The sequence below is a fragment of the Pelodiscus sinensis genome, chromosome 30, assembly GCF_049634645.1.
Source record: "Pelodiscus sinensis isolate JC-2024 chromosome 30, ASM4963464v1, whole genome shotgun sequence".
NCBI classification, from domain to species: Eukaryota; Metazoa; Chordata; order Testudines; family Trionychidae; genus Pelodiscus; species Pelodiscus sinensis.
In genome coordinates, this window is record NC_134740.1 from 404,984 (window position 1) to 429,295 (window position 24,312).

General features: G+C 58.7%; 3 gene segments (V, D, J or C); all 3 read right to left on the minus strand.

Annotated features, from left to right (window-relative positions):
- Positions 1-11,036: 11,036 nt before the first annotated feature.
- On the minus strand, positions 11,037-12,260 carry LOC102461724 (T cell receptor alpha variable 9-2-like). The segment is given in 2 exon segments: positions 11,037-11,968; positions 12,103-12,260. Coding segments are annotated over 2 exon segments (408 nt in total).
- A 1,467-nt stretch (positions 12,261-13,727) lies between these two features.
- LOC142821161 (T cell receptor alpha variable 27-like) lies at positions 13,728-15,377 on the minus strand. The segment is given in 2 exon segments: positions 13,728-14,170; positions 14,739-15,377. Coding segments are annotated over 2 exon segments (351 nt in total).
- A 7,591-nt stretch (positions 15,378-22,968) lies between these two features.
- On the minus strand, positions 22,969-23,859 carry LOC142821078 (T cell receptor alpha variable 9-2-like). The segment is given in 2 exon segments: positions 22,969-23,357; positions 23,814-23,859. Coding segments are annotated over 2 exon segments (435 nt in total).
- Positions 23,860-24,312: the final 453 nt, after the last annotated feature.

A 24,312-nucleotide genomic window follows, 5' to 3' on the forward strand; every position in this document is an offset into this window, starting at 1 on the left:
TGAGATGAGACCTGCCGAGGTGCGCTGCCGGCGAGGGAAGTGTGGGGCTGTGTCGGAGTCAGCCGGGACTGGGCTGTGACTTGTATTGATTCAACGCAGCAGCGCCCCCTTGTGCCGAAACGTGCTCCGAACATGCTATACTGAAACTAGTAAAGAGTAAAATGGTCAGACACGTAGACTAATATAATTTGTTGAGGGAAAGTCAATATGGTTCTTGTAAAGGTAAATCCTGTCTTGCTAAGCTAGTAGAGTTCTTTGAGGAGGTCAAGAAACGTGTGGACAAGGGGGATCCAGTGGATAGAGTGAACTTAGATTTCCAGAAAACTGTCTTCAACAAGGTCCCTCACCAAAGTCTCTTAAGTAAAGTAAGTTGTCATGGGATAAGAGGGAAGCTCCTTTAATTGGTTAACTGGTTATAAGACAGGAAACAAAGGGTAGGAATAAATGTTCAGTTTTCTAAGCAGAGAGGTAACTAGTGAGGTCTCCCAACGGTCTGTCCTGTGACCAAAGTTATTTAATTTATTTATAAATGAGCTAGATTAAAGGGATAAACAATGAGGTGCGAAAAATTGCAGCTAATACCAAACTGTCCAAGACAGTTACTAGAGAGGAGACTGTGAAGAGCTTCAAAAACATCTAACCAAACTCAGTGACTGGGAAACAAAATTGCAGATGAAATTTAATGTTGATAATGTAAAGCAACGCACTTTGCAAAAATTATGATTATTATTATTAATAATAAGCCTAATGATAGATACAATATGATAGGGGTTAATTTGGCTACAACAACTTAGGAAAGATCTTGGAGTCACTGTGGATAGTTCTCTGAAAACTCACTGTGCACCAGCAGTTGAATAAGCAAATAGAAAGTTAGGAGTTATTGTCTCTATATAAAACCATGACACTCCCACATCCTGAATACTGCCCACAGTTGTTTTAGCCTCACCTCAAAAAAGATACATTGGCACTGGAAAAGGTTCAGAAAACGGCAACAAATATGATTAGGAGTTTGGAACGGGTCCCATATGAAGAGAAATTAAAATGACTGGGACTTTTCAGCTTGGAAAAGAGGAGATTAAGGGTATGTCTACACTACATAGTAATTCTAAATAACAGCCATTATTTCAAATTAACTTTAATAGCATCTACACAGCCAAACCGCTATTTCTAAATAAATTCAAAATAGTGGAGTACTTATTTTGAATTTGGTAAACCTCATTCTACGAGGAGTAACACCAAATTCGAAATAGCTATTTCTAATTAAGTGCTGTGTAGACACTTAATTCGAAATAGGGGGCCTCCAGCCCTTCCAAGGGAGCCCTCATGTCCACTCTGGGCACAACCAGGAAAACTTACTCTCCTCTCCCCCAGCCCCAGAGCCATTAAAGGGGTAGACCCTGACCACGGTGCCTGTGCCAGCTCCAAGCCTGCCAGCCCTGACCCAGTGGCCCCAAAACATGAGCCAGTAAGCCACTGGCAGGCAGCCCTCCACCTCTCCCCAGGAGCAGTCTGCCAGCTCACATGAGCCTGATGGGGGCTGGAGAAGGCGGGCATCTTCCTGGTACAGGGTGGAGATCATGGACCTTATTCGGGTTTGGGGGGGATGCCCCCAAAGTCCATGATCTCTAAACAGAGGAATGGGGCCATCCATGGCAGGATATCTGCCAGCCTGGCCACCAAAGGCCACATGCGAACCCAGGAACAGGTTAGCATGAAAGTCAGGTTGGTCCGGCACGACCCCCAACCCTAAGCTTCCTGTCCCCCTTCTCGTTTCCCCCTTCCAGCAACCTCCTCCCAGGTTTCCCCCTCCCCTCTCCCACCTCCTTTTCCCAGTCTCCCCAGAGGTTCATCCCCCACCCCCAGTTTTGTGCAATGAACCCAGTTTCTATTTTTGAACATACATGTCTTTTATTTGACATTAGGAAGGGGGGCTAGGGAGGGGTAAGTGGAAGGACGTGAGGGAGGAATGGGGCACGAGTCCCCGGTGGGGAAGACCAGGGAGGTCTGGCTCCATGTGGCCGAGTGCAGGCGCTCAGGGGACTCCAAGACAGGACTGCTTGGCTGTCCCTCATCAAGGTAGACAAGCAAGCAGGGAACCCTGAGAACTGTCTGTCTGGGGTGGGGTTCCTTTAAGCATGGAGCTCAGTTATCCTCAGGCAGCAGCCCCACACACGAAGTCCTAACCTGATGCCCTGCTGGCACTGGTTCCGGCCAACCTTAACTTCGGTTCAGGGTCCACTCAGTGTGGACGTGCTATTTCAAAATAGCAAAATGCTATTTCGAAATAGTTTTTTGTGTATAGATGCTTATTTTGAGTTTGATTAATTCAAATTGAAGTTAATTCAAAATAGCACTGTAGTGTAGTCATACCCTACATAAGAGGGGATATGACAGAGGTTTATAAAATCATGAATGTGTAGAAAAATGAATAAGGGAAAGTTATTTACTTATTCTGGCAATATAAGAATTAGGGGTCACCAAATGAAATTAATAGGCAGCAGGTTTAAAACAAAAGGAAGTTTTTCTTCACTAAGCAGACAGTCAACCTATAGAACTCTTTGCCAGAGGATGTGGTGAAGGCTAGGATTTTAACAGGATTCAGAAAAGAGCTAGATAAATTAATGGTCCATCAGGCTATTAGCCGGGATGGGTAGGAAAGAGTCCCTAGCCTCTGTTTGGGGAGAGATCATGTGAGGACTACCTGTTGTGTTTCTCCCCAGAGAAATTACTGGGCTAGATGGACAGTTGGTGAGAGCCAGTATGGCCATTCTTATGTTCAACATCCGGAGCAGCCTGCAGGATGCTTTCTTGCCCTCTCCGGCAGTGAATGGGACTCTCAGGGCACCAAAGAAGGATGGTCCTGGACAGGCTCGCTCTCTGTGCAGGGGGGAGGGAAGATCCAGCGGGTTTTCGGTGGAGGAGCGAGTCTCGGGGCCTGTGACTCCCGCCCCACGACGCGGCCAGGAATCTGAGGCGGCTCAGGGCGCAGGGGGCTCGGTAGGGGGAGCAGTGGCGGTCGAGGAGCAGCGAGCGGGAGAACGGAGCTGGGACTTACTGTCTAGTCCCGCAGCGCCCCCAAGCGGGGACATGGGCTAGCGACGGGCAGCTTGTGCTGCTGCTATTCCCGCCAGTCTCCAGAAGAGAGAGGTTTTACCGTGCCAGAGGCGAGGACAGTCTCCTCAAGTGTCTTCGGCTGTCTGTCTGCGTACTTGTCCGTCCGTATGCCCGTCCCACTGTCTGTGTTCTGGGAGGGGAAGTTACTTTGGCTCCTCCGACCAGTTTCCCTTTAGAATGTGAATTTCTCCGCGGTGGTGAGGGCAGAATCCATGTTCGTGTTTAGTGTCAGAGGCAGTGAAATGTTGAGTCCGGCGGCACTTTTCCTTGAGGGACCAGGCTGGAGGCTGCTTTACTCAGAGCGGCTCCTGGGGGTATGTGGATGGGTTCTGCTCTTTCCCCGTTCTCCTTGGTGATTCTGGGCACTGACCCCCTTTTCTGTGAGGGTGACACTCCGGATTGGGGGAAAGAAGGAAAACGCCAGAGCTTAAGTGTGTGTGTGGACGGAAGGGGAGGAGGGGGATTACTGGTTTAAGTTAAAGATTGGCAGACTGTGACGTAGTGGGGGTACCTGGCTGGTTTCTATGCTGCTGGCTCTGGGGGAACCCCCACTGGCTGCCGTGGGTACCACGACCCAGCAAAACAGGATGAGTCACTATGCAAACCAGTGGCCAGACACCCCCCATGGAGAGGAACAAAGGAAGGTGGAATGCTGCCCTGGCTGGGGGGCAGGGCTGGAAGTTAGTGAGTGGGTTGCTGGCTGTCGGAGGGCATGGAGGAGAGCCTAGGAGAAGGGGCTGGAGTTTAGGGGCCCAGTCTCCCCCATCTCAAGGGGGCCTGAGGCATCCTAGCCCAGTTCCTGTGACCAGATTACATCTGTGCTGCGCTGTGCTGGAGGAGCAATAAACCACCCTCAATTCCACTGGCTGGTGCAGTCTGTTTGTGCCATCTCGGGGTGCAGGAGACGGGGAACCCCCAACACGCAGTCACACTGGTGTCAGAAGTGGGATGCACTGCACCCCGTGGATGGAGCTTCCAGCGGCAAGCGACAAGGCGCAGTAGAAGCAAGAGCCCTGGAGCCAGGCGTGCTGGAGACAGAGCGAAGCGGTTCCTGGGAATCGTGGGGCGCTGCAGCACTAGACTGGTGAGTCTGCACCGAGGGGCCCAGCGGGCAGATGGCCTACGCCCGACTCTTGAAGGCAGAGCTGGTGGGGCTGTGCAGAGAGAGGGGCTTGCCTGTGCAGAAAGCAACCAAGGCACAGCTGATTACCCAGCTGGAAGAGAATGACCAGCCACAGGGCCAGGATCTTGTCCCCAAGGGAAGCAGCCAGACCCCCCCTGAGAGTGTGTCAGGCTCAGAGAGGGGGAGGAGCGCTGGAACCCAACGGAGAGATGAGACAGCGTCTCCCGGGAGGCCTGCAAGCCGTAGCCCATCTAGGGCAGGGGCCAGCCCAGCGGAGCTGCGGCGGCTGGAGATCCAGCTGCGGATCAGGGAATTGGAAGTAGAGGACCGAGAGAGGGACCGCCAGGACCGAGAGAGGGAGCGCCAAGATCGAGAGAGGCAGCGACAGCATGAGCTGGCCATGGCAGAGCGGAGAACCGGCGGGGCACCGGCTGCGCCAAGTGCGGATGAGCCCCAAGGTCCCAGGACTGCCAGACGCTTGGAGAGGCTCGTGGTGGCCCAATTGAAGGACATGGGTGACATAGACGGGTTCCTCAGTGCCTTTGAGAGGGCCTGTGGACTGCAACGGGTCCCCCCGGCTGACTGGCTGCAGGAGCTCGTCCCCGCACTGAACCAGGAGGCGGCCGGAGTGCTCAGTCAGCTGGAGAACCTACAGCCAGGGGATTACAACCGAGTCAAGGAGGCCCTGCTGCACAAGTTCGGGCTGACCCCCGAGATATACAGGAAGAAGTTCCGGGGGGTACAGAAAGGGCCACGGGAGACCTATGTGGACCTGGCCTCCCGCCTGGCGCAATACTGCCGCAAGTGGGTGTCTGGAGTTGGAGCCCAGACCGCAGAGGAGCTGCTCAAGCTGGTCATGATGGAGCAGTTCTATGAAGCGTGCCCACCCAAACTGAGGCTGTGGCTCAAGGACCGGAGACCAGAGAACCCCCAGGAGGCCGGGAGACTGGCGGATGAGTTCACGGAGAGCCGGTCCGGGTGTGAACGGGAGTCCCGGAGAGAGAGGGAACCGCGCAGAGACCGGATCTCGGCTGAGCAACGGAGGGAGTCAACTACGGGGCGAGACCAAGGAACAGGTCGTCTGCGCCCCAGAGAACCAGCCAGGGCCTGGACAGAGACAGCCCAAAGCCTAACTTGCCATCGCTGTGGGCAAAAAGGCCACAAGAGGGCTCAGTGCACCAGGTCCCAGGACCGGGGACTTTCCAGGGTTAACTGGCTGGGGCGGGAGGAAGGGCAGGCTGCCCCAGAGGCAGGGGCTGGCAGGCAAACCTCAGCTCAGAGAGAGGGGAAGGATGCTCAGTGCACCTCCCCTGGGAGGTCTGATTCTCAGGAGGCGGATTTCTCCGTGTACCGGGTGGGGGCAGGACGGCCCCTGCGGAGCGAGTGCCTCATACCCCTGGAGGTGGATGGTAGGAAGGTGACGGGCTTCTGGGACACGGGGGCGGAGGTGACTCTGGCCCGATCCGACATAGTGGCCCCGGAGCGGATACTACCCCACGCGCAGCTGACCCTGAAGGGCATAGATGGGTCCCCGTTTAAGGTGCCTGTAGCCAGGGTGCATCTGAAATGGGGGGCGAAGGAAGGCCTCAAGGAAGTGGGGGTGCACCCGCACTTGCCCACCGAGGTGCTGATGGGGAATGACCTAGAGGAGTGGCCCCATGAATCCCAGCGGGCTCTAGTCACTACCTGGAGCCAGAGCCAGCGGGGGGCTGACAACGTGGGTCCAGGGAAGGACTCCTGGCAGCATCCTCAGGGTCCCATCCCAGTGGACACGGGGTCCAGCCAGGCTGGGACTCCGGACCTAGGCAGAGGTGGGGGACAGGTCCCGATCCCTGCCTCAGCAGCTGAATTCCAGGCTGAGGTGCAGGCAGACCCCTCCTTGCAGAGGCTGAGGGACCAGGCTGGCCTCCATGCAGCTCAGCCCCGGGGGAGAGGTGGCCAGGAGAGATTCCTGCGGGAGCGTGGGCTCCTGTTCCGTGAGTGGCTCCCCCCCAGGAAGGCGAGGGAATGGGGGCTCCAGCGGCAGCTGGTCGTCCCCCGAAAGTATCGCCTCAAGCTGCTGTATTTGGCCCACGATGTCCCCGTTGGGGGCCACCGGGGGATCCGGAGCACCCGGCTGAAGCTGCTCCAGCACTTCTATTGGCCGGGAATCTTTACAGCCGTGCAGCGGTACTGCCGGTCCTGTGACTCCTGCCAGAGGGGCGGGAAGGCCCAAGACAGGAGGAAAGCGGCTTGGGGGTCTCTACCCCAGATAGACCCTCTGGGCTTGCTGAGAGAGTTATGGGAGGGGAAGACCTCCCTGGATGGAGCTTCGGGGGTGGAAGCTGCCCCGGTTGTCCAGAGAAGGCTCACTGGGCTCATGGCCCCGGCCCGAGAGACCCTGGCCAGAGATCAAGGCCAGCGGAAGGGGGGGTGTGACCCCCGAGGACAGGCCTGTGCCAGTCGCCCTGGAGCGGGGCGGCGAGTGGACAGAGGGAAGCCAGCTCATGTGGGGCCTTGCCACGGCCGGCCCGAGTCAAGGGGAGCACCCATGTCCCCAGGGCGGGTTCCCACGCAGAGGACCCGAACTTCCCTAGGTCACGAGCGGAGTGACCCTGCTCAGTTCGCTCTCGGAGGGGGGAGAACTGTGACGTAGTGGGGGTACCTGGCTGGTTTCTATGCTGCTGGCTCTGGGGGAACCCCCACTGGCTGCCGTGGGTACCACGACCCAGCAAAACAGGATGAGTCACTATGCAAACCAGTGGCCAGACACCCCCCATGGAGAGGAACAAAGGAAGGTGGAATGCTGCCCTGGCTGGGGGGCAGGGCTGGAAGTTAGTGAGTGGGTTGCTGGCTGTCGGAGGGCATGGAGGAGAGCCTAGGAGAAGGGGCTGGAGTTTAGGGGCCCAGTCTCCCCCATCTCAAGGGGGCCTGAGGCATCCTAGCCCAGTTCCTGTGACCAGATTACATCTGTGCTGCGCTGTGCTGGAGGAGCAATAAACCACCCTCAATTCCACTGGCTGGTGCAGTCTGTTTGTGCCATTTCGGGGTGCAGGAGACGGGGGATCCCCAACGCGCCGTCACACAGACATCCCCCGTCTTCTGCCCTAGTCGCTTCCAGAGCCCAGTGTAGGCCCCCTGTTACTCTTCGCAGCCCCAGCGCGGTTTTTGCGCAGCCCCGGTACCAGCCCGAGTCAAGCATTGCCAGACAATTTGTAGGTGCAATTCAGACGCAGCAAGTCCCCTTGGCAGATAAGGACGCTGCCTTCGGTTTGGGTCACTGTGTCTGCCCCAGAGGTGCCTCCTGCGGGGGAGCAGAACAGACCAGACCCGCTCAGACACCCCGGAGCCGGGCGGCTCCCAGACACAAACCGCGCAGCCAACACACTTCAGACTAACACGGACCCCACCGAGCGCTGGGCGATGCACGCAGTGTCCTCGGGACCGCGCGACCCCAGAGACATTCCCAGGGCCCGGGACACAGGATCTCGGCCCCGAGGGAACAGGGAAGATCCCTGGTGATCAGGGCAGAATCGGTGTTTGTGTTTAGTGTCAGGGACGGTCAAATGTTGGATCCAGCGGCACTTTGCTTCAGCTACAGGGCTGGGGGCAACTTCCCTGGGAGCAGCCTCTGGGGGAGTGGATGGGCTCAGGTCTTTTCTTGTTTTCCCTGGTGATTCAGGGCACTCACCCCCATTTGTGGGAGGGTGAAACGCCGCGAGCTGAAGTGTGTGTTTGCGGAGGGGGATTTCGGGTCGAAGATAAGGGTTTACAGACTCCCCCGGCTTCAGTCCCACAGTCACTTTCACAGCCCCCTGCCCGCCCCCTGTTCCTCTGAGCATCCCGTGCGCGGTTTTTGCGCAGCCCCCCTGCCGGTCCCTGTCACTGTGTCGCTCACGGCGCAGTAATAGGCGGCAGAATCGCTCAGTTCGACGGCAGGTTTCCAGAGGGGGAAGGATTTCTCCTTTCTGTCGTGGCTGGCATTGAAGCCTTTTGGGATCCCTTCTCCCGAACCCTTCCCGGCCAGCTCCTGCATGAACATCCGAGGCGCCTGGCCGGGATATTGCACGTACCAGAAGACACTCGGATAACCAGTTACAGAAACGTGGTAGGCGCAATTGAAACGCAGCGGGAGCGCCTGGGAGATGCTGACGGCGCCTTCGGTTTGGTTCACGGAGTCTGCCCAGGAGGTGCCTTCTGCGGGGGGAACAGAACAGACACACTCAGACACCCCGGATACGAGCGGGTCCGTTCCCGGAGAGCGGGCGAGTGCCAGACACAAACCGAGCAGCGGACACACAAGCGGGGCGCTCTGCACGCGGATCCGGCTACACTCGCACCCCGCAGTCGCAGCACAGCGCTCGGATCGCGCGGGCAGCGCGTAGGGCAGGGCCAGTCCGATCTCACAGAGGGAACGTCCCCGCCCCGCAGCGCTGCGCCCTGCGCGAGAAGACCGGGAACATCACAGGCCCCAGGAAACACCGGCCCTGCCGGATCGCAGGGCGCGGGACAAGCCCGTGACCCGTCCCAGGCCCTGCAGGAGGGAGGCGAGCGCAGACAGATTGTCACTCACCGAGCAGAGCTGTGAGTGTCACCACGGAGACCCAGACCCGAGCCATGGTGGCCGCGCGAGCCTTTTATGAACCTGCAGTTTGGTCGGTGCCTAAACAGAGACCGGTTCCTAATCCCGCAGGGACCGATTTGTCCGCGTGTCTGGCAGCTGCACTTCGGGGGAGGCGAGAATTCTCTCCCGGAAAAAGCGCCTTGTCTCTCGGCTGCCGCTGTGGAAATACCAGGAGCGCCACTTGACGGGGGAGACTCTCTCTGCCCTGAAAAACTTCCCCGCGGCGCTGTTAGGGCGGGGCCTCCGGGGACGGGCCAAGGACACGGGGTGGGTGTCCGGGGCGGGCGCAGAGATCCGGGGCTGGCAGAACGCGGCAGTTCCTTGCGTTTCGTACCCAGCCCCGCAGCGCCCCCAGGCGGCGGGATGTGTCCACGCAGGGGCTCCACTAGCGGCCTGTGGCGCTCAGATCCGGTGTTTCTTTTGCAGCAGAGGTGAAGTGGGCTGCAGAGCCAAGGCAGAATCCATCCCCCGTCCGACTTTCTCTGTCCCGGTCCCGCGGGGCTGCGGGTGGTTATCGTTTCGTTTTGGGGACACGGGGCGGTCTGGGGACAGGTCCCTTCATGACCGGGGTCGGGGGCAGCTTGCACCGGAGTGGCTCATGGGGGGGATTGCTCTACTCACTCCTGCTTACTCGGGATTCATTGCAACCCTCCACCCCCTATTGGTGAGATGCTTCTACTGCGGACTAACTCAAAGGGTGGGGGGCGACACAGATTTATATTCCAATGCGAGTGTTTTTCCAGACATGCAACCACCCCTCTGCTGCTCGGCGCAGCCCCTGCGCGGTTTTTGCGCGGCCCCGCTGCCGGCCCGTGTCACTGTGTCTCTCCCGGCGCAGTAATAGGTGGCGGAGTCGCTGAGTTCGACGGACGCTTTCCAGAGGGGGAAGGATTTGCCCTTGGTGTCCTGGGTGGCATTAAACCCTTTTCGGATCCCTTCGTCCGAGCTCTGCCCGCCGAAGTTCGACAGAAGCATCCGTGGGGCCCGGCCGGGATATTGCACGTACCAGAAGAGATAAGCACTGCCAGAGAATTCGTAGGTGCAGTTCAGACGCAGCCGGTCCCCTTGGGAGATGGCGATGTTACCTTCGGTTTGGTTCACGGTGTCTGCCCCAGAAGTGTCTCCTGCGGGCGGAGCAGAGTTGAACAGACCCGCTCAGACACAAACCGCGCAGCGAATGTTTCAGACCAACACGGACCCCACGGAGCGCTGGGCGATGCACACACTGTCCCCGGCCGCGCGACAGCAAACAGGGACAATCCCCGGGCCCGGAGACAGGATCTCAGCCTTGAGGGAACAGGGAAGAGCGACACTCGGAGGCAGCCCGGGCCCGGCCCACACAGCGAGATGCGAGACCAGCACAACCGCATGTAAGCCCGGGTCTGGGCAGAGCGTTGGCGCTGCGGGCAGACACGACAGACACACTCTGCTATAACCGGGCCCAGGTCTCAGGCCCTGAGCAGGACCCGGCCCAGACCCGGCGTGGCACAGAACCGGAGCGCGACTCACCGAGGAGCGCCGTGAGCAGCACCGCGGAGAGCCACGCCGGAGTCATGCCGGGCAGCTGGGTCTGTGGCTAAAGCGTGGCGGGACTGAGTCTCTCTGCTCTGTAACCTCGTGTCCAAGGCGCTGTCGGAGATGGGGCCTGTGGAGGGTAAAAAGGGGGCAGGTTAGTGTCAAGGAAGGGCGGGGTGCGGGGGACCGGGCTGTGACTTGTGTTGACCGAGCGTCGCAGCGCCCCCGCGTGGCCAAACGTGCCGACAGCACCCGTGACAGCTCGCAGGAGAGTTTCTTTCCCCTCGGGCAGCGACTCTGCCTTTCCTGCCCAGCCAGAGCGGGTTTTCTGGGGCAGGAGGAGAGGATGGTCCTGGACAGGCTCCCTCTCCGTTCAGGGGGAGGCTGCCCCTAGTCTGCCTCAGAGCCTGTGCCTCTCCCACCCGAGACCATGCTCAGGTTCTGGTGTGGACTGGGTCTGTGTTAGCGCGAGCAGCGGTCTCAGAGCGCTGCCCCTCGGGAATGGGGCAGGGGGCAGGTTTTCTGAGATTCGTTCATGGGGGAAAGGGGGGATGGATGGATGTGTCCGATGTTGATTTCATCCTATTCGGTTTATCTTAACCGATGTGAGGAGACATGAACTAACTTCCTTCCTTCCTCCATCCCTCTCTTCCTTCCTTCCTTCCTCCATCCCTCTCTTCCTTTCTTCCTTCCTTTACCTCTGATTTTCCTCATTTTTCTCTCTCAAGGGAATTTTTAGTCTTTTTTTCTCTCCCCGCCTAAAGAAATACTAATGCTGAAAAAGACGTTGGTAAATTTGGCCCTAAAAGGTTGTATTCCCGCCCCTGCGCCAGGAAACCAATTTCCCCAGCAGAGAGAGGTTTTCTGGTGCCCGAGACGAGCACAGTCACCTAAAGTCTGTGTCTCTGTCCGTCTGCCTGTCAGTTTTCCCGCCTGTCCGTCAGTCTCCCTGTTCTCCGAAGAGAAAGTCACTTCAGCTCCTCCGACCAGTTTCCCTTTCGAATATGAATTTCCCGGCGGTGATGAGGGCAGAATCCCTGTCTGTGTTTAGTGTCAGAGACACGGAAATGTGACGGCGGCACTTCCCTTCAGGGATAGCGGTGAGGGCGGGTTTCCTTGCGGCGGTTCTTGGGAGGGTTCATGGGCTCTGGTCTTTCCTCGCCTACCATGGACTACCTCCTAGCGGGACAGCGATTTATCTTCCAATGGGAGTGTTTTTCCGGACATGTGACCACCCCCGTGGTGCTCTGCTCATCCTCTGCGCGGTTTTTGCGCGGCGCTGCTGCCGGCCGGTGTCACTGTGTCACTCCCTGCGCAGTAATAGGTGGCGGAGTCGCTCAGGTCGACGGACGCTTTCCAGAGGTGGAAGGATTTGTTCTCTTTCTCGTGGGCGGCACTGAACCCTTTTCGGATCCCTTCGTCTGAGTCCTGCCTGCCCAGGTCCCGCAGGAGCATCCGGAGGGTCTCTCCGGGATATTGCACGTACCAGAAGAGATTGGGAGAAGAAGTGAGAAAAGAGAATTGGTAGGTGCAATTTAGCCGCAGCGGGTCCCCTTGGGAGATGACGACGCTGCCTTCAGTTTGGTTCACGGAGTCGGCCCCAAAGGTACCTCCTGCGGGGGGAGCAGAGAACAGACACACTCAGCTCCTGGTCTAGTGACGGCCCCGGAGCCTCAGGGAGCCGCGCCGAGCGCCGTTCCCTTGCAAAGATACACGCGGCGCAGTCAGTCAATGCACCGGGACTCACCGACCAGCGCCGTGACCAGCACCGCGGGGAGCCACGTCGGAGCCATGCCGGGCCGCTGGGTCTGTGTCTAAACGGAGACAACTCCCCAGCCCCGCGGGAACCGGATTGCCGGTGCAGGAGCGAGTCTCGGGGCTCTGTGAATCCCGCCCCGCGGCCTGGCCAGGAACTGGAGGCGGCGCAGGGGTTTTGGTGGGTGGGGAGGTAGCAGGGCGGTCGAGGAGCAGGGGGCGGAAGAACGGGGCTGGGACTTATTGTCTAGCTCCGCAGCGCCCTGGAGCGGCGATATGGGCTCGCGAACAGGAGGCGGGCGCTGGTTCTATTCCCGCCTCTGCGTCAGGGAACCAATTTCTCCAGCGGAGAGAGGTTTTCTGGTGCCCAAGGCGAGGTCCCTCTCCTAAAGTCTGTCTCTCTGCCTGCCTGTGTGTTCTGGGAAGGAGAAGATACTTTATCTCCTCCCAGTTTTCCTTTAGAACAGGGATCTCCAGCCTTTTGAACCACAAGGTCACTTTTTCAACGTAAGTGCAATGTAAGATCTACCTGAAACCCAAGTACCCTTGTGCTACTTCCCTCCAGCCCTTCTCTGAGGCCTCACCCTGCTCGCTCCATCCCTCTTCCTCCCCGAATGTCATTCACTTGCACAAGGCTGGGAAGGAGGTTGGGTGCAGGTCGTGGTTTGGGATCAAAGGGTTCAGACTGTGGGAGGGGCTACAGGCTTAGCCTGAAGCAGGAGACAGTGGTCCAGGAGAGATTTCAGGGTACAAGTTCTGGGAAGGAGTTTGGGTGCAGGGGGACTCATTCTGGGGTAAAAGATTGGGTGGGGGAGGTGGTTCCGGGCAGGGACAGGGGTTCAGGGAGCAGGCTCTGGCTGGGCACCATTTAACTGAGGCAGCTTCAGGATGGTGCAGCAGTGGGGCTAAGGCAGCTCATTCCTGCCCCGGCCCTGCAGCACTCCTGCAAGTTGCCCCACAGAACCTCACCGGGACAGACGCTCCGACCTTGTCCCCACCGCTGCAAACACGGGCAGAGAGACGCGCTCTGCGATTCTGCTGCTGCTGGAGGCGGCTATGGTGTCACTGCTGGGTCCAGTGACACAGACCCCTCCCTGGGTCCCTGCCAAGTTCTGCCCGGCACAGGAAAAAGCCACCGGGTGGAACAGCGCTGCGAGCCACCGTGTCTAGACAGAGCTCGGACTGCATCGCCCTCTGCCGGCAAACTGAAGAACTGTCTGAACTGCGCAAGGTGGGAGTGGAGGGTGGGGTGAGCCGGAACTGTCTTCAGACTTTCCCAGGGGAGGGGGGTTGTGATCAGGTTTGTTCGTTTATTGTTGCTACGAGAAGCGGGTAATTTCTAGCTTCCGAGCAAGGGCTATTTTGAATTCGGTTCTCTTAAGGGAAGCCGGTTCCGCACTGTTGTGGTTGACTGATAAACTTTGTTTTAGACAACGTAGCGATAAAAGGTAAGTTCATGGAATGTTTGTGTCGGGATTGTTGTCATCTAGTCTCCATAGAACGCATGTGGAGTGAATCCGGATTTAGGCTGCTGTTCACACAGCTCTATGAGGGGCCGCAGATCAGGGGTCCGCTCCCTGGCTCCTTAAGATGTAGCCCCATTAGCTCCACCGGGGCTCTGCCCACTGATAAGAGCTGAGAATAAGACCCCTCGGCCGCCGTGGGCTTGTGTCGCTTTGCTCCGGCGGGGGTTAGGACCCCGCATCCCATCCCCTAGCTGCCCGGCGAGGGCGGAGGGTTTTTGCGCGAGGCCCAGCCCTGCCGGTGTCATTGTGCATCCACCGCGCAGAGGTAGCGGCCGGAGTCGCCCAGCTGGGAGGCGGAGATGTGCAGGGAGCTGCGCTTCCCGCTGTCCAGGCGCTCGCCGATGAACCGCTCAGCGGTGGCGTTTTCCACAGTGCCGACCGTCACCAGGTGGGCCGGGCCGCGCCCGGGGAGCTGCTGGTACCAGTGGAAAGTCTGGTAAGGGCTGGTGAACGAGCAGGACATGGTGGCGACCTCCCCTTGGCTCCTCTCCAGCCTCTCGGGGCTCTGGGTCACTTGGGCGTCGCAGCAGGAGACTGGAGGGAGACACAATCACAGCCAGGAACGTGAGCGTAGCTCAGTGTCTGTCTGTCCGCGGCTTTCTGTCCAGCCTGCTCCTTGCAGCCTCCTTCCATCCTGCTCTTGTTCCCTCCCCAGCGCCTGTCCCTACGTGTCCGTACAGCGATACAGAGAGACACGGCTCCTTCCAGCCACGGCTCGTGCTCTTATTGCTGTGGGCGCCTCATATCACCTTTAAAAACAAGGACACTAAATGCTAACAAAGAGCCCAAGCGCTATGGGTGTTGGAACAGATCAATCGCCCAGACGTGTCCCCTTGGTCGCCTCCTCTGAGGAGGAGCGAGAGAGGTATGGGGATACATAGATTGTCTGGAGATGGATAGATAGACAGACAGACAAGGTGTCTGGAGGTGAATGGACGGATAGTGGGGAAGACAGACAAAGTGTATTGGGTGGGTGGGTGGACAGACACACAGACCTCTACTGACAGCAAAGCAGAAGCGCTGAGAGTTCTACCCCCTCACTGGTTCGCGAGACCCTGCTCCGCTGCGCCCTTGGGAATGGGACAAAGATGGTTTCACTCACAGAGGCAAAGAGCGGCCAGGAGAAGGCCCGTCAGGGCAGCTTCGCTCCCCGGGGCCATGCGCCGCGCTGTATCTTCGCTCTCTCGCAGCTACTCAGTCCGGGGAAGGGCTGCAGGAGCCCAGCGGGAGCGGGAATTCTTCCTCCCGGGGTCTCCCGGCGTCTCCCGGGGGGAGAGGCTGAGCTCCAGAGGCTGTCGGGTCCTTGTGCGTCCCCTCGGCAGTGCAGCAGCCAGGAGCGATCTGGCGCCCCCTGTTGCCCGAAGACAGAAGGGTCGGAGTAAATTCTGTGCTGCGTTAGAAATCCCTTTGAGCGGGTAACAAACCCAGCGCCTAGGGCAGAGCTGCAGATGTGTTTTGTCTCGACTGGAGTAAGACTTATGACACGTGCTCACGGTTCCTAAGGTGAAGAGAGACCATTGTGACCGTCTCCTCTGACCCCCCCCCCCCTCCCCTGCATTATTGCAGGCCAGAGAAAGATCTGCGGGGACTCCTGCACCCCCCGCCCGTATCTGGTGTCTCATTAAGCAGAGAGACCTCCAGTCTTCAGATTTCAAATGCTGGCGAGTGCGCCGTGTCCCTGGGTAAGCTGTGTCCCTGTTTAATTACCCTCCCGGGGACAAAAGGGCACTTTATCTCTAGGCCCAACCAACCCCGCTCTGCTTCCCACCCAAGGGCTCTCCCTCTGCCTTTGGCTCCTTCCAGCGCCTCCTTGCAGTGACTTTCTGCGAACCATTGCGGTGCCGCCTCTTCCCAGAACTCAGGGCGAGATTCGTGTCTCCAGTCAGGAAGCTGTGACAGCCCACTTCATAGTCTCCCCACACACACAACCCCCACCGCTTTCCTGCCTGCTAACTTCACCTGGTAGGAGTCAGGTCCCTGCAGTAGCGGAGCGGGGCCAGGTTTTTGTACAGGGCCCTCTCTTCATTTCCACACTGTGTCTCTACTGAAAGCACAGAAGTACGTGGCCGCGTCCCCCAACTCCAGAGCCGTGATCCTCAAACTGATGGAGCTTTTGTCTTTCTGGAAATTGACAGAGAATCTCTCCCCTGCCTCGTTGCTCTTTGTTCCTCCAGAATGTTGCCAAAAGAGGAGAATCAGGCTTCCCCGGGGGGGCTGTTTGTACCAGTACAGGTAATAGTTGCTGAACGATGTTTCATAAGTGCAATCCAGGGACACAGACTCGCGCTCCAGATCCGATGCCGAGGGCTGGGTCTGAGTGACGGAATCTTCCATGCTGGAGCCTGGACAAGGAGAGAGAAAGGAGAGGTCAGTCGGGGGTCGCTGTGAGTGCGGGGAGCGCCTGGGGCCGGGATTTTGAAGGGAAGCAGGACAATATCGTGGTGACCTCCAGAGTCCATGTGCTGCCTCCCCCCATGCTGAGACCCTGCGCCCTTCCCTGCCCGGTGCTTGTCCAGCCTCCTCTTCCACCCTCCAGACCACACCCTGGCCAGAGCTCAACTCTCCTGAGAGTCAGAAAGTTTTTCTAAACATGAGATCGAAATCTCCCCCCCGCCAGCTGAGCCCCTGGCGGCTTGTCCTGCGCTCGGTGTTCATGGGGGAGGGCAGGTCGCCCCGCTCCTTAGCCAGACTCCTGGAGTCCATTGAAATGCAGTTTCCATGGGATTGGGGCCCCTGAGTCCACATCTCATATTGCGGAGGCGGAGGAGAAGGAGGAGGAGGAAGGGCTGTTTAATCGCCCAGCGCCCCTAGCGAAGGTGGAGGTAGGCAGAACCTTTCCCAAGTTGGAACCAGGCCCTGACTCACTGAAAAGCAAAACCAGCACCAGGGCTGAGCCCCAGATGGCGAACATGCCCCCGGGATCTCGTTGCTGCTCCGGCCTCTGAGGGAGTCTCTTGTGGAGTGGGAGGGAGGAAGCTGTTGTGAGAGCGGGGTGGGTTGGAAACCTGGCAGTGATGTCACAGCCGGGGGTCGGGAGCAACTCCTCCCCCCGACATGTGCCCTGCAGCTGCACCAAGCGGAGCTGGAGCCAGGGAGCTGCTGCCCCGCCCCCCACCCGAGAGTTAAGTGGTTCCCTCCTAGGCAGAGTTACAGTTTTTTTCAATGGGTCTCAGTGCTTCCCCCCCCTCCCCCCCACATACGAATTGTCCCCGCCTCTTGTCTCAGCCGCCATGTGCCTTCCTGAGCCTGGGGGGTGCCGGAGAAGGAGACCCTGGAGCATCCAGTGTCTGAAGCAAACCGGTGCCCCTGTCTCCACAGAGCATCTCTGCTTGTACTGCAGCGCCCCCTGCAGGACATCAGCGAGCACTGGCCAGAGAGCCAGGACAGCACACACCTGTGACGGCGCGTTGGGGGTCCCCCGTCTCCTGCACCCCGAAATGGCACAGACTGCCCCAGGCGGTGGAATAGAGGAAGTTTATTGCCTCTCCAGGTTACAGCACAGATGTAATCTGGTCACAGAGCTGGGCTAGGCTGCCTCAGGCCCCCTTGAGATGGGGGAAACTGGGCCCCTAAACTCCAGCCCCTTCCCTAGGCTGTCTCCTCCATGCTTTCAGCCAGCAACTAACTCTCTTCCAGCCCTGCCCCCCAGCCAGGGCAGCATTCTACCTTCCTTTGTTCCTCTCCATGGGGGGTGTCTGGCCATACTGGTTTGCATAGTGACTCATCCTGTTTTGCTGGGTCGTGGTCCCCACGGCAGCCAGTGGGGGTTACCCCAGAGCCAGCAGCATAGAAACCAGCCAGGTACCCCCACTACGTCACAACACCGCACGCGCCTCGCCTCTGCCCCAGCTTCTCTTCCCAGAGCTGATCCCGTTTCCCCGCCCCCCTGCCGGTGCATCATGCAGGCCTGCAAACGTGAATGGGAACCACGTCCCACAGAGAAGGGACTCCCCCCCCCCCCCTTGTAGGATGTATCCGTGGCGTTTGCGTTTTGTGGCCGCAGGCTGTAGGGGTGCTAAGTAGCAAAGAACCTCTGTTTCCATCAGTCTAAAGCAGGGGGCGTCAAATCCGGACTGCCAGAGGCTTCTGAATGCCTCCCCCCCCCCAAAAAAAAAAAGCACCGAGAGCTGACGGAGTCACGTGGTGCGTGGGCCTTTTGGCCCATCCACTGCACAAGTTGAGCTGTGTTTCACTCTGGGGAGTGAGGCACTTAAATCCCCCCTTGAGTTTTTATAGAATCCAGGTGCCTAAACCCAAGAGGCGCCTATGACAATTCCAACCTCCGCAGCCAGGGGTGTGAGCAGCAGGCGGGTGGATGTGTGAGGGCAGACTGGACCGCTGTGGCCTTGTATCTATTCTCCCGTGCCACACAGGCCAGAGACTTTCACGCTGTGCTCCCTGCACCATTGATAGGGTTCATGGCGGAGCTTGAGCGTGTTTTCCAAAAAGCGAAATCCAGGCCGGGTTCGAACCATCCGAGTGGCGAAGAACCCGGCACCTCATCAGATACGTTGACACTTGAGTTTGCCCCGGTTTAGTGTCCAGCCCCCGGGGCTCACTCTGACTTTGTCTGCTGGATGAAAGACCCTCCTGGTACCAGAGATTCTCCCCCCACAAAAGTCCTTCCGGACTCTGGGCTCATTCTACTTTGTCTCTTGCCAGCTGTGCCCCTGGCGGTGAATTTCTGAGTGGAGCTGTGGTGCAGATTCCCAGAAACCAGTGAGAGGCTTTCATCTGCAAGAAGCCAGCTGCAGCCGGGCCCCCTTCCCCGCCACCTCTCCCCACCTGCACCGCCTTTTTCCTGCCTCTGGCTTCCTGACTTCGTATGCAGGGGTCGGTTTCCCAGGGCAGGAGACAGCTGGAGGGTTTTTGTGCAGGGATCTGTGTTCATCACAGCACCGTGAGTCTCTACTGAGAGCGCAGAAGTACCCGGCGGAGTCCCTCGGCTCCAAGCCCGTGATCCTCAGACTGATGGAGCTTTGGGATTTCTTGAAGTCCGCAGAGAATCTCGGCCCGGCCTCGTTCTTCTTTGACCCTCCGGAATATTCCCACAGTAGGAAAACGGGTTCCCCCGCCGGCGGCTGTTTGTACCAATACAAGGTGTAGCCGCTGGCGCCGGTTTCGTAGGTGCAATCTAAGGTCACAGCCCCACCCTCCAGGCGCGCCGCTGCCGGCGGGGTCTGCCTCACGGCGTCTTCCATGCTGGGGCCTGGGACACAGAGCGGGGAAGGAGAGGTGGGTCACAGGACGCTGCCCCGGGGCTTATTTACGGAGAGTCCCTCCCTGATGAGCCTGCTAATAAATTTCTGTCTCCCTGCCCTGCCTCAGGCATGGTCCCTTATTGGGCTTTGCACGGCCCTGCCTCTAGCTGGGAACCACAATACACATCCGCACGGGGACCTGGCAGCGAATATCCAGTATTATTGTTACTCCTCGAACCCCACCGCCCGCTCCACTCCGGCCCCGGGGACTCCCGTTGTAACGTTTCCTCGAGGGAAGGGCTGGGCACATGGTGATATTTCCCACTGCATAAGCACGGCCAGAGTGGGCCAGACCAGAGGTTCATCCAGCCCCGTGCCCTGTGTTCCGACAGTGGCCAATGCCCGCCACTCAACAGGGATCTTCAGGCGGAGATTTGACAGAGAACTAGGTACCCAAATCCCAGCTTTGAAAATCCTCCCACTGCTCCCCAACCCGCGCTCCCCTTCTGCTCTGGCTCCGAGGTCACAAGACCCCAGGGGCAGAGTCTCTATTTACCGAGCAAGGCCAAGGCCATCAGAGCCCAGAGCAGGTTTTCTTCCTTCATCATGAGGTTTCCAGCTCTGCCAGAGTATGACACTTTCTCTTCTCTGCCTCAGGGGCTTGTTAGCTCTCGGGCTGGCTGCATGGTCCTGGAGTGACAACCCCCCGGCCCGTGACTGTTTTGCTGCCACAGGCAAATGGTGTTTCCGGTTTGGCTGTCAATTGGGGGAATCCCACACAACCTGAGATCCTGGATCTGGTACCTGAACCACAGCGCCCCCTAGTGTCAGATTCACATTAGAGTAGAGACCCGCTATAGAGAGTCCCACACAGTTCCCTGCACCACAGCGCCTCCTAGTCCCCTGCTGGGGTACTGAAGTAAGTCAATTGCTTAGCTTATTTCAAATTAGCTTATTTGGAATTTTGGTGCTGTCTACATAGAACTTATTTTGGAATAGAGCACTCTTACTCTGACTTCCCTTACTCTAAATACAATGAGGGTAGGTCTACACTAGCCCCCTAGTTCTAAGAGGATTTAAATATCATGCGCTTGATTAGCATGTTCCCAGACCCTTGCCATTTTGGAAACTGACTAGCCTGAGTAACTTCCCGCCTCTACACTCAGCAGAGAAGCACGATTCTGAGAGAAACCCCTTTTTCAAATTAACTGTTAAACCTCAGCTACCAGCCGGGAATATGCTAATCAAGCGCAGGATATTTACATCCCCCGCTTCATTAGCAATTTCAGTCTCCCTCATTAGCCTCCCTAGTTCCAACTAGGGGTCTATTATAGACTTATCCTGAGAGTTACAGGAGTCGAAGTAAGAAGTCCTCAAGCTTCACAGTATGTTGACGTTATGTGGCAATAACTGCTGGCTGAGTAGACGTGGATGATGTGTAGACACAGCTCCAACACCATCCCATGAATTATCCGGTGTCCCAGCCAAACCCCATGTAAAGACTTGAAGCAAAGGGAGCCTCCCTCCCACCCCAAGCCAGATTGATCCAATGGTTAACTGCCCTCCCTGTGCATAAAGTTTCCGTATTTCTACTCCTAGCCCGTGGGCCACGTAACATGTATGAAAACGAATGACATGTTCGCAGCTGCTGTTGGCGCCACGTTTTCCCTCTCAGTCTGCTGATCTAGACACCCAACTGAGACCAGGAGCTTGCTGGGTGCTGTGCAGATACAGAGACAGTCCCTGCTCTGAAAACGTACCATGGAAACAGGGCAGGCAGCCAGAGGCAGTGTTATTAGCCGCCTCCCTCAGACAGAGGGGAAAGGGAAATGCAAGGAGATGAGACCTAGATTCTTCCCAAAATGCCCATAGGAGTTAGGCACTCTCACATATTCCTCCCAGAACAGAAGCGCTCGGTAACACACACGCGGTTTTTGCACGGCAGCCCTGCCGACCCGTGTCACTGTGTCGTTCACGGCGCAGTAATAGGTGGCGGAGTCGCTCAGTTCGGCGGCCGCTTTCCGCAGGTGGAAGGAGTCTGGTTTTCTCTCGGCTTTAGCGTCGAATCCCCTCCTGCGCCCCTCATCCGAGTCCTGGCTGCCCGTGTCCCTCAGGAAAAGCTGCAGGGGCCGGCCGGGGCGCTGCACGTACCAGAAGGGGGAAGGGTACCCGGATACCTCGTAGGTGCAGTTCAGAAGCACGGGGTCCCCCTCGGAGACTAAAACGGGTCCTGTCGCTTGGGTCACCAAGTCCCCCTCGATCCGCTCTGCGGGGAGGAGAAAACAGAGCAGAGCCACTCAGGGGCAGCGCACTGAGTCCATGGCCTCTCAGGCAGCGTAATCTGCAGTCGCGTACTGAATTCAGAGCGGATCCAACATGCCCATCATTGGTGAACAATCCACCCCCAGCGCCTCTTGGACACGGTGCGCTCCAGGGAGGCTGGCAGCTGTCACTCACCGAGCGCCGCGTCACCCGGCTAGGGGGACCCCCTGTGAGAATCTGACCTGAACCTCTCTGCAGCTGAACCCCAGACTCGGTCCTGTTTCAGCCAGAACCGCCCTTCAGAAAACCACCAAGCCCGAATTTTCTCACTGCCCGTGTCGCCGAACCCACCCCCGGACCCAGGGCGCTTTGGTTCTACCATCCTGCCCGGTTATTGGAATTAGACGTCTCTCCCCCCGGCTTCAAATCCCAGCCACCCGGCGCTGCTGTGCGTCTGTCCGCTGGAATGAGTCTGCCCCACCCTCCGCTTTCTCTTTGTTCAGTTGAAACTCGTGGGTCCCGGATTCCACCTTCCTAGTCTCCATAGAGCCGCCTCGACAACTCCCCAAGAACCCGGGGCAGGCGGAGCGGTGTGGAGACGCTGCGAGAGAGCAGGCTGGGAGGAGATAGAAGCAGCGCAGCGGAAGAGGGAGAAAGAAACACAGCGGCGACATGCTAGTGAGAGGGGGGATAGGACAGAGTGGACACAGCGCTTGGACCCGGGTGGGACAGAGAACAGGGACACGCGTGGGTAGCGCGCAGGACAGCGCCAGTCGGATCTCTCAGCTGGGTATTCCTGCCCTGCAGCGCCGCGCTTTGCCCTAGGAGAGCGCGAATATCATCGGTCCCCCAGGACGCGGGCCCTGCCCGATCGCAGGGCGCGGAACAAGCTCATGTCCCGGCCCGGGCCCTAAAGGACGGAGCCGAGCGCAGACAGAGATTGTCACTCACTGAGTAGAGATGCGACTGTCACCACCGAGACCCAGACCCGAGCCATGCGAGGGCCGCGCGAGCCTTTGCACAGAGCAAACCCCCTTCTCGCGTCAGAGGAGCTGCTCCTCCTCCCGCCGGGCTTCGACTGAGGCAGGAATTGTGCCCTGTAGACACGTCTGGAAACGCGCTTGCGGTCGGTGCGCAGACTCTGCCCGCGCAGCATGAGCTCGGCCCCCGGGAGCGAGTCTCTGCGCTGTGACACCTGCCCAGGGGCGCTGCCAGTGGGGGGAGTGAGGGGATCCATTTCCGAGCACCGGGCTGTGACTTGTATTGGCGCAGCGCCCCCGCGTGGCCAAACGTTCCCACAACACCCGGGAGAACTCGCAGGGGAGTTTCTTAATCCTTGGGCAGTCAATCAGCCTTTCCCGCCCAGCCAGAGCGTGTATCCGGGGCCAGTACGAGAGGATGCTCCTCGACAGTCTGTGTGTGTGTGTGGGGGGGGGGGGGAACGAGAAGATCCTTAATCTCCCCCCTGGAACGTGTGACCCTCCCATCCGGGACCGCCCGTCTCCTCGCCTGCCTGTCCTCTTGTTTGTTTGTCTGTGTGTTGTCAGAAGGGGAAGACACTGAAGCTCCTCCGACCAATTTCCCTACAGAATATGAATTTCCCCGCGGTGATCAGGGAATATCCGTGTTTGTGCTTAGTGTCAGGGGCGGTGAACTGTAGTGCCCGACGGCACTTTCCATCAGGGACAGGGGTGGGGGCAGCTTTCCTCCGGGCGGCTCTTGGGAGGGTTCATGGGCTCTGGTCTTTCCTCGTTTTCCCCAGTGACTGATGGCAATGGCCCCCATTTCTGGGAGGGTGAAACTCCGGATTGGGAAAAGAAGGAAAACGCCCAGAGCTAAAGTGTGTGTGTGTGTGGGGGGGGGCAGGGGTCAGAACCCAGTGTCCTCCGCCTGTTCCCCTTCAACATCCCTGCGCGGTTTTTGCGCAGCCCCGCGACCAGCCTTTGTCACTGTGTCTCTCGCGGCGCAGTAATAGGTGGCGGAGTCGCTCAGTTCGACGGACGCTTTCCAGAGGTGGAAGGATTTGTCCTGCTTCTCGTGGGTGGCATCGAACCCTTTCCGTATCCCTTCGTCCGAGTCCTGCCTGACCAGGTGCTGCAGGAGCAGCCTGGGGGCCTGGCCGGGATATTGCACGTACCAGAAGAAATTATCCGGAATGAAAGACAATTGGTAGGTGCAATTCAGACGCAGCCGGACCCCTTGCCAGATGACGATGCTGCCTTCGGTTTGGTTCACGGTGTTTGCCCCAGTGGCGCCTCCTGCGGGGCATCAGAACAGAACAGACGCACTCAGACACCTCGGAGCCGGGCGGATCCGGTCCCAGAGAGCCGGCGGGTCCCAGACACAAACCGCGCAGCGAACAAGCATCAGACCAACACGGAGAGCACAGAGCAGTGGGTGATACACACACTGTCCCTGGGGACCGCGCCACCGCAAACAGAGACTATCCCTGGCCCGGGACACAGGATCGCAGCCCCGAGGGAACAGAGAAGAGCGACACTCGGAGGCAGCCCGGGCCCGGCCCACGCCGCGAGACCCGCACAAGCGCATGGTACGCGGTGTCGGGGCAGAGCATTGGTGCTGCGAGCAGACACGACAGACACACTCGGCTATTAGCACGCCCAGGGCTCGGGCACCGAGACACACTGAGCAGGACCCGGCCCAGGCCCGGTTCCGTAGAGCGCGGCGCGGCTCAGAACCGGAGCGCGACTCACTGAGCAGCGCCGTGAGCAGCACCGCGGAGAGCCACGCCGGAGCCATGCCGGGCCGCTGGGTCTGTGTCTTAACGGAGCTGATCCGCCTGTTCGGCAAACACCGGGGGGTTTCTGCGTGTCCGGGGGCTCCGGTTTGGAGAAGGCGAGACCTGGGCTACGTCAAAGGGGCCTTCAGATGCGAATAGTGTCCGTGAGCGGCCCCGCGTCGGGACAGCCTGAGCCCAGCGTGGCAGGACTGAGTCTCTCCGCTCTGTCACCGCGTGTCCATGGCGCTGTTGGAGATGGGGCGTGTGGAGGGTGAAAGGGGGCAGGTTAGTGTCAGGGGAGGGCGGGGAGACGGGGACAGGGCTGTGACTTTCTTTAACCCAGCGCCGCAGCGCCCCCGCGTGGCCAAACGTGCCCACAGCACCCGCGACAGCTCACAGGAGCGTTTCTTAACCCTCCGGCAGCGACTCGGCCTTTCCCGCCCAGCCAGAGCGGGTTTCCCGGCACAGCAGGG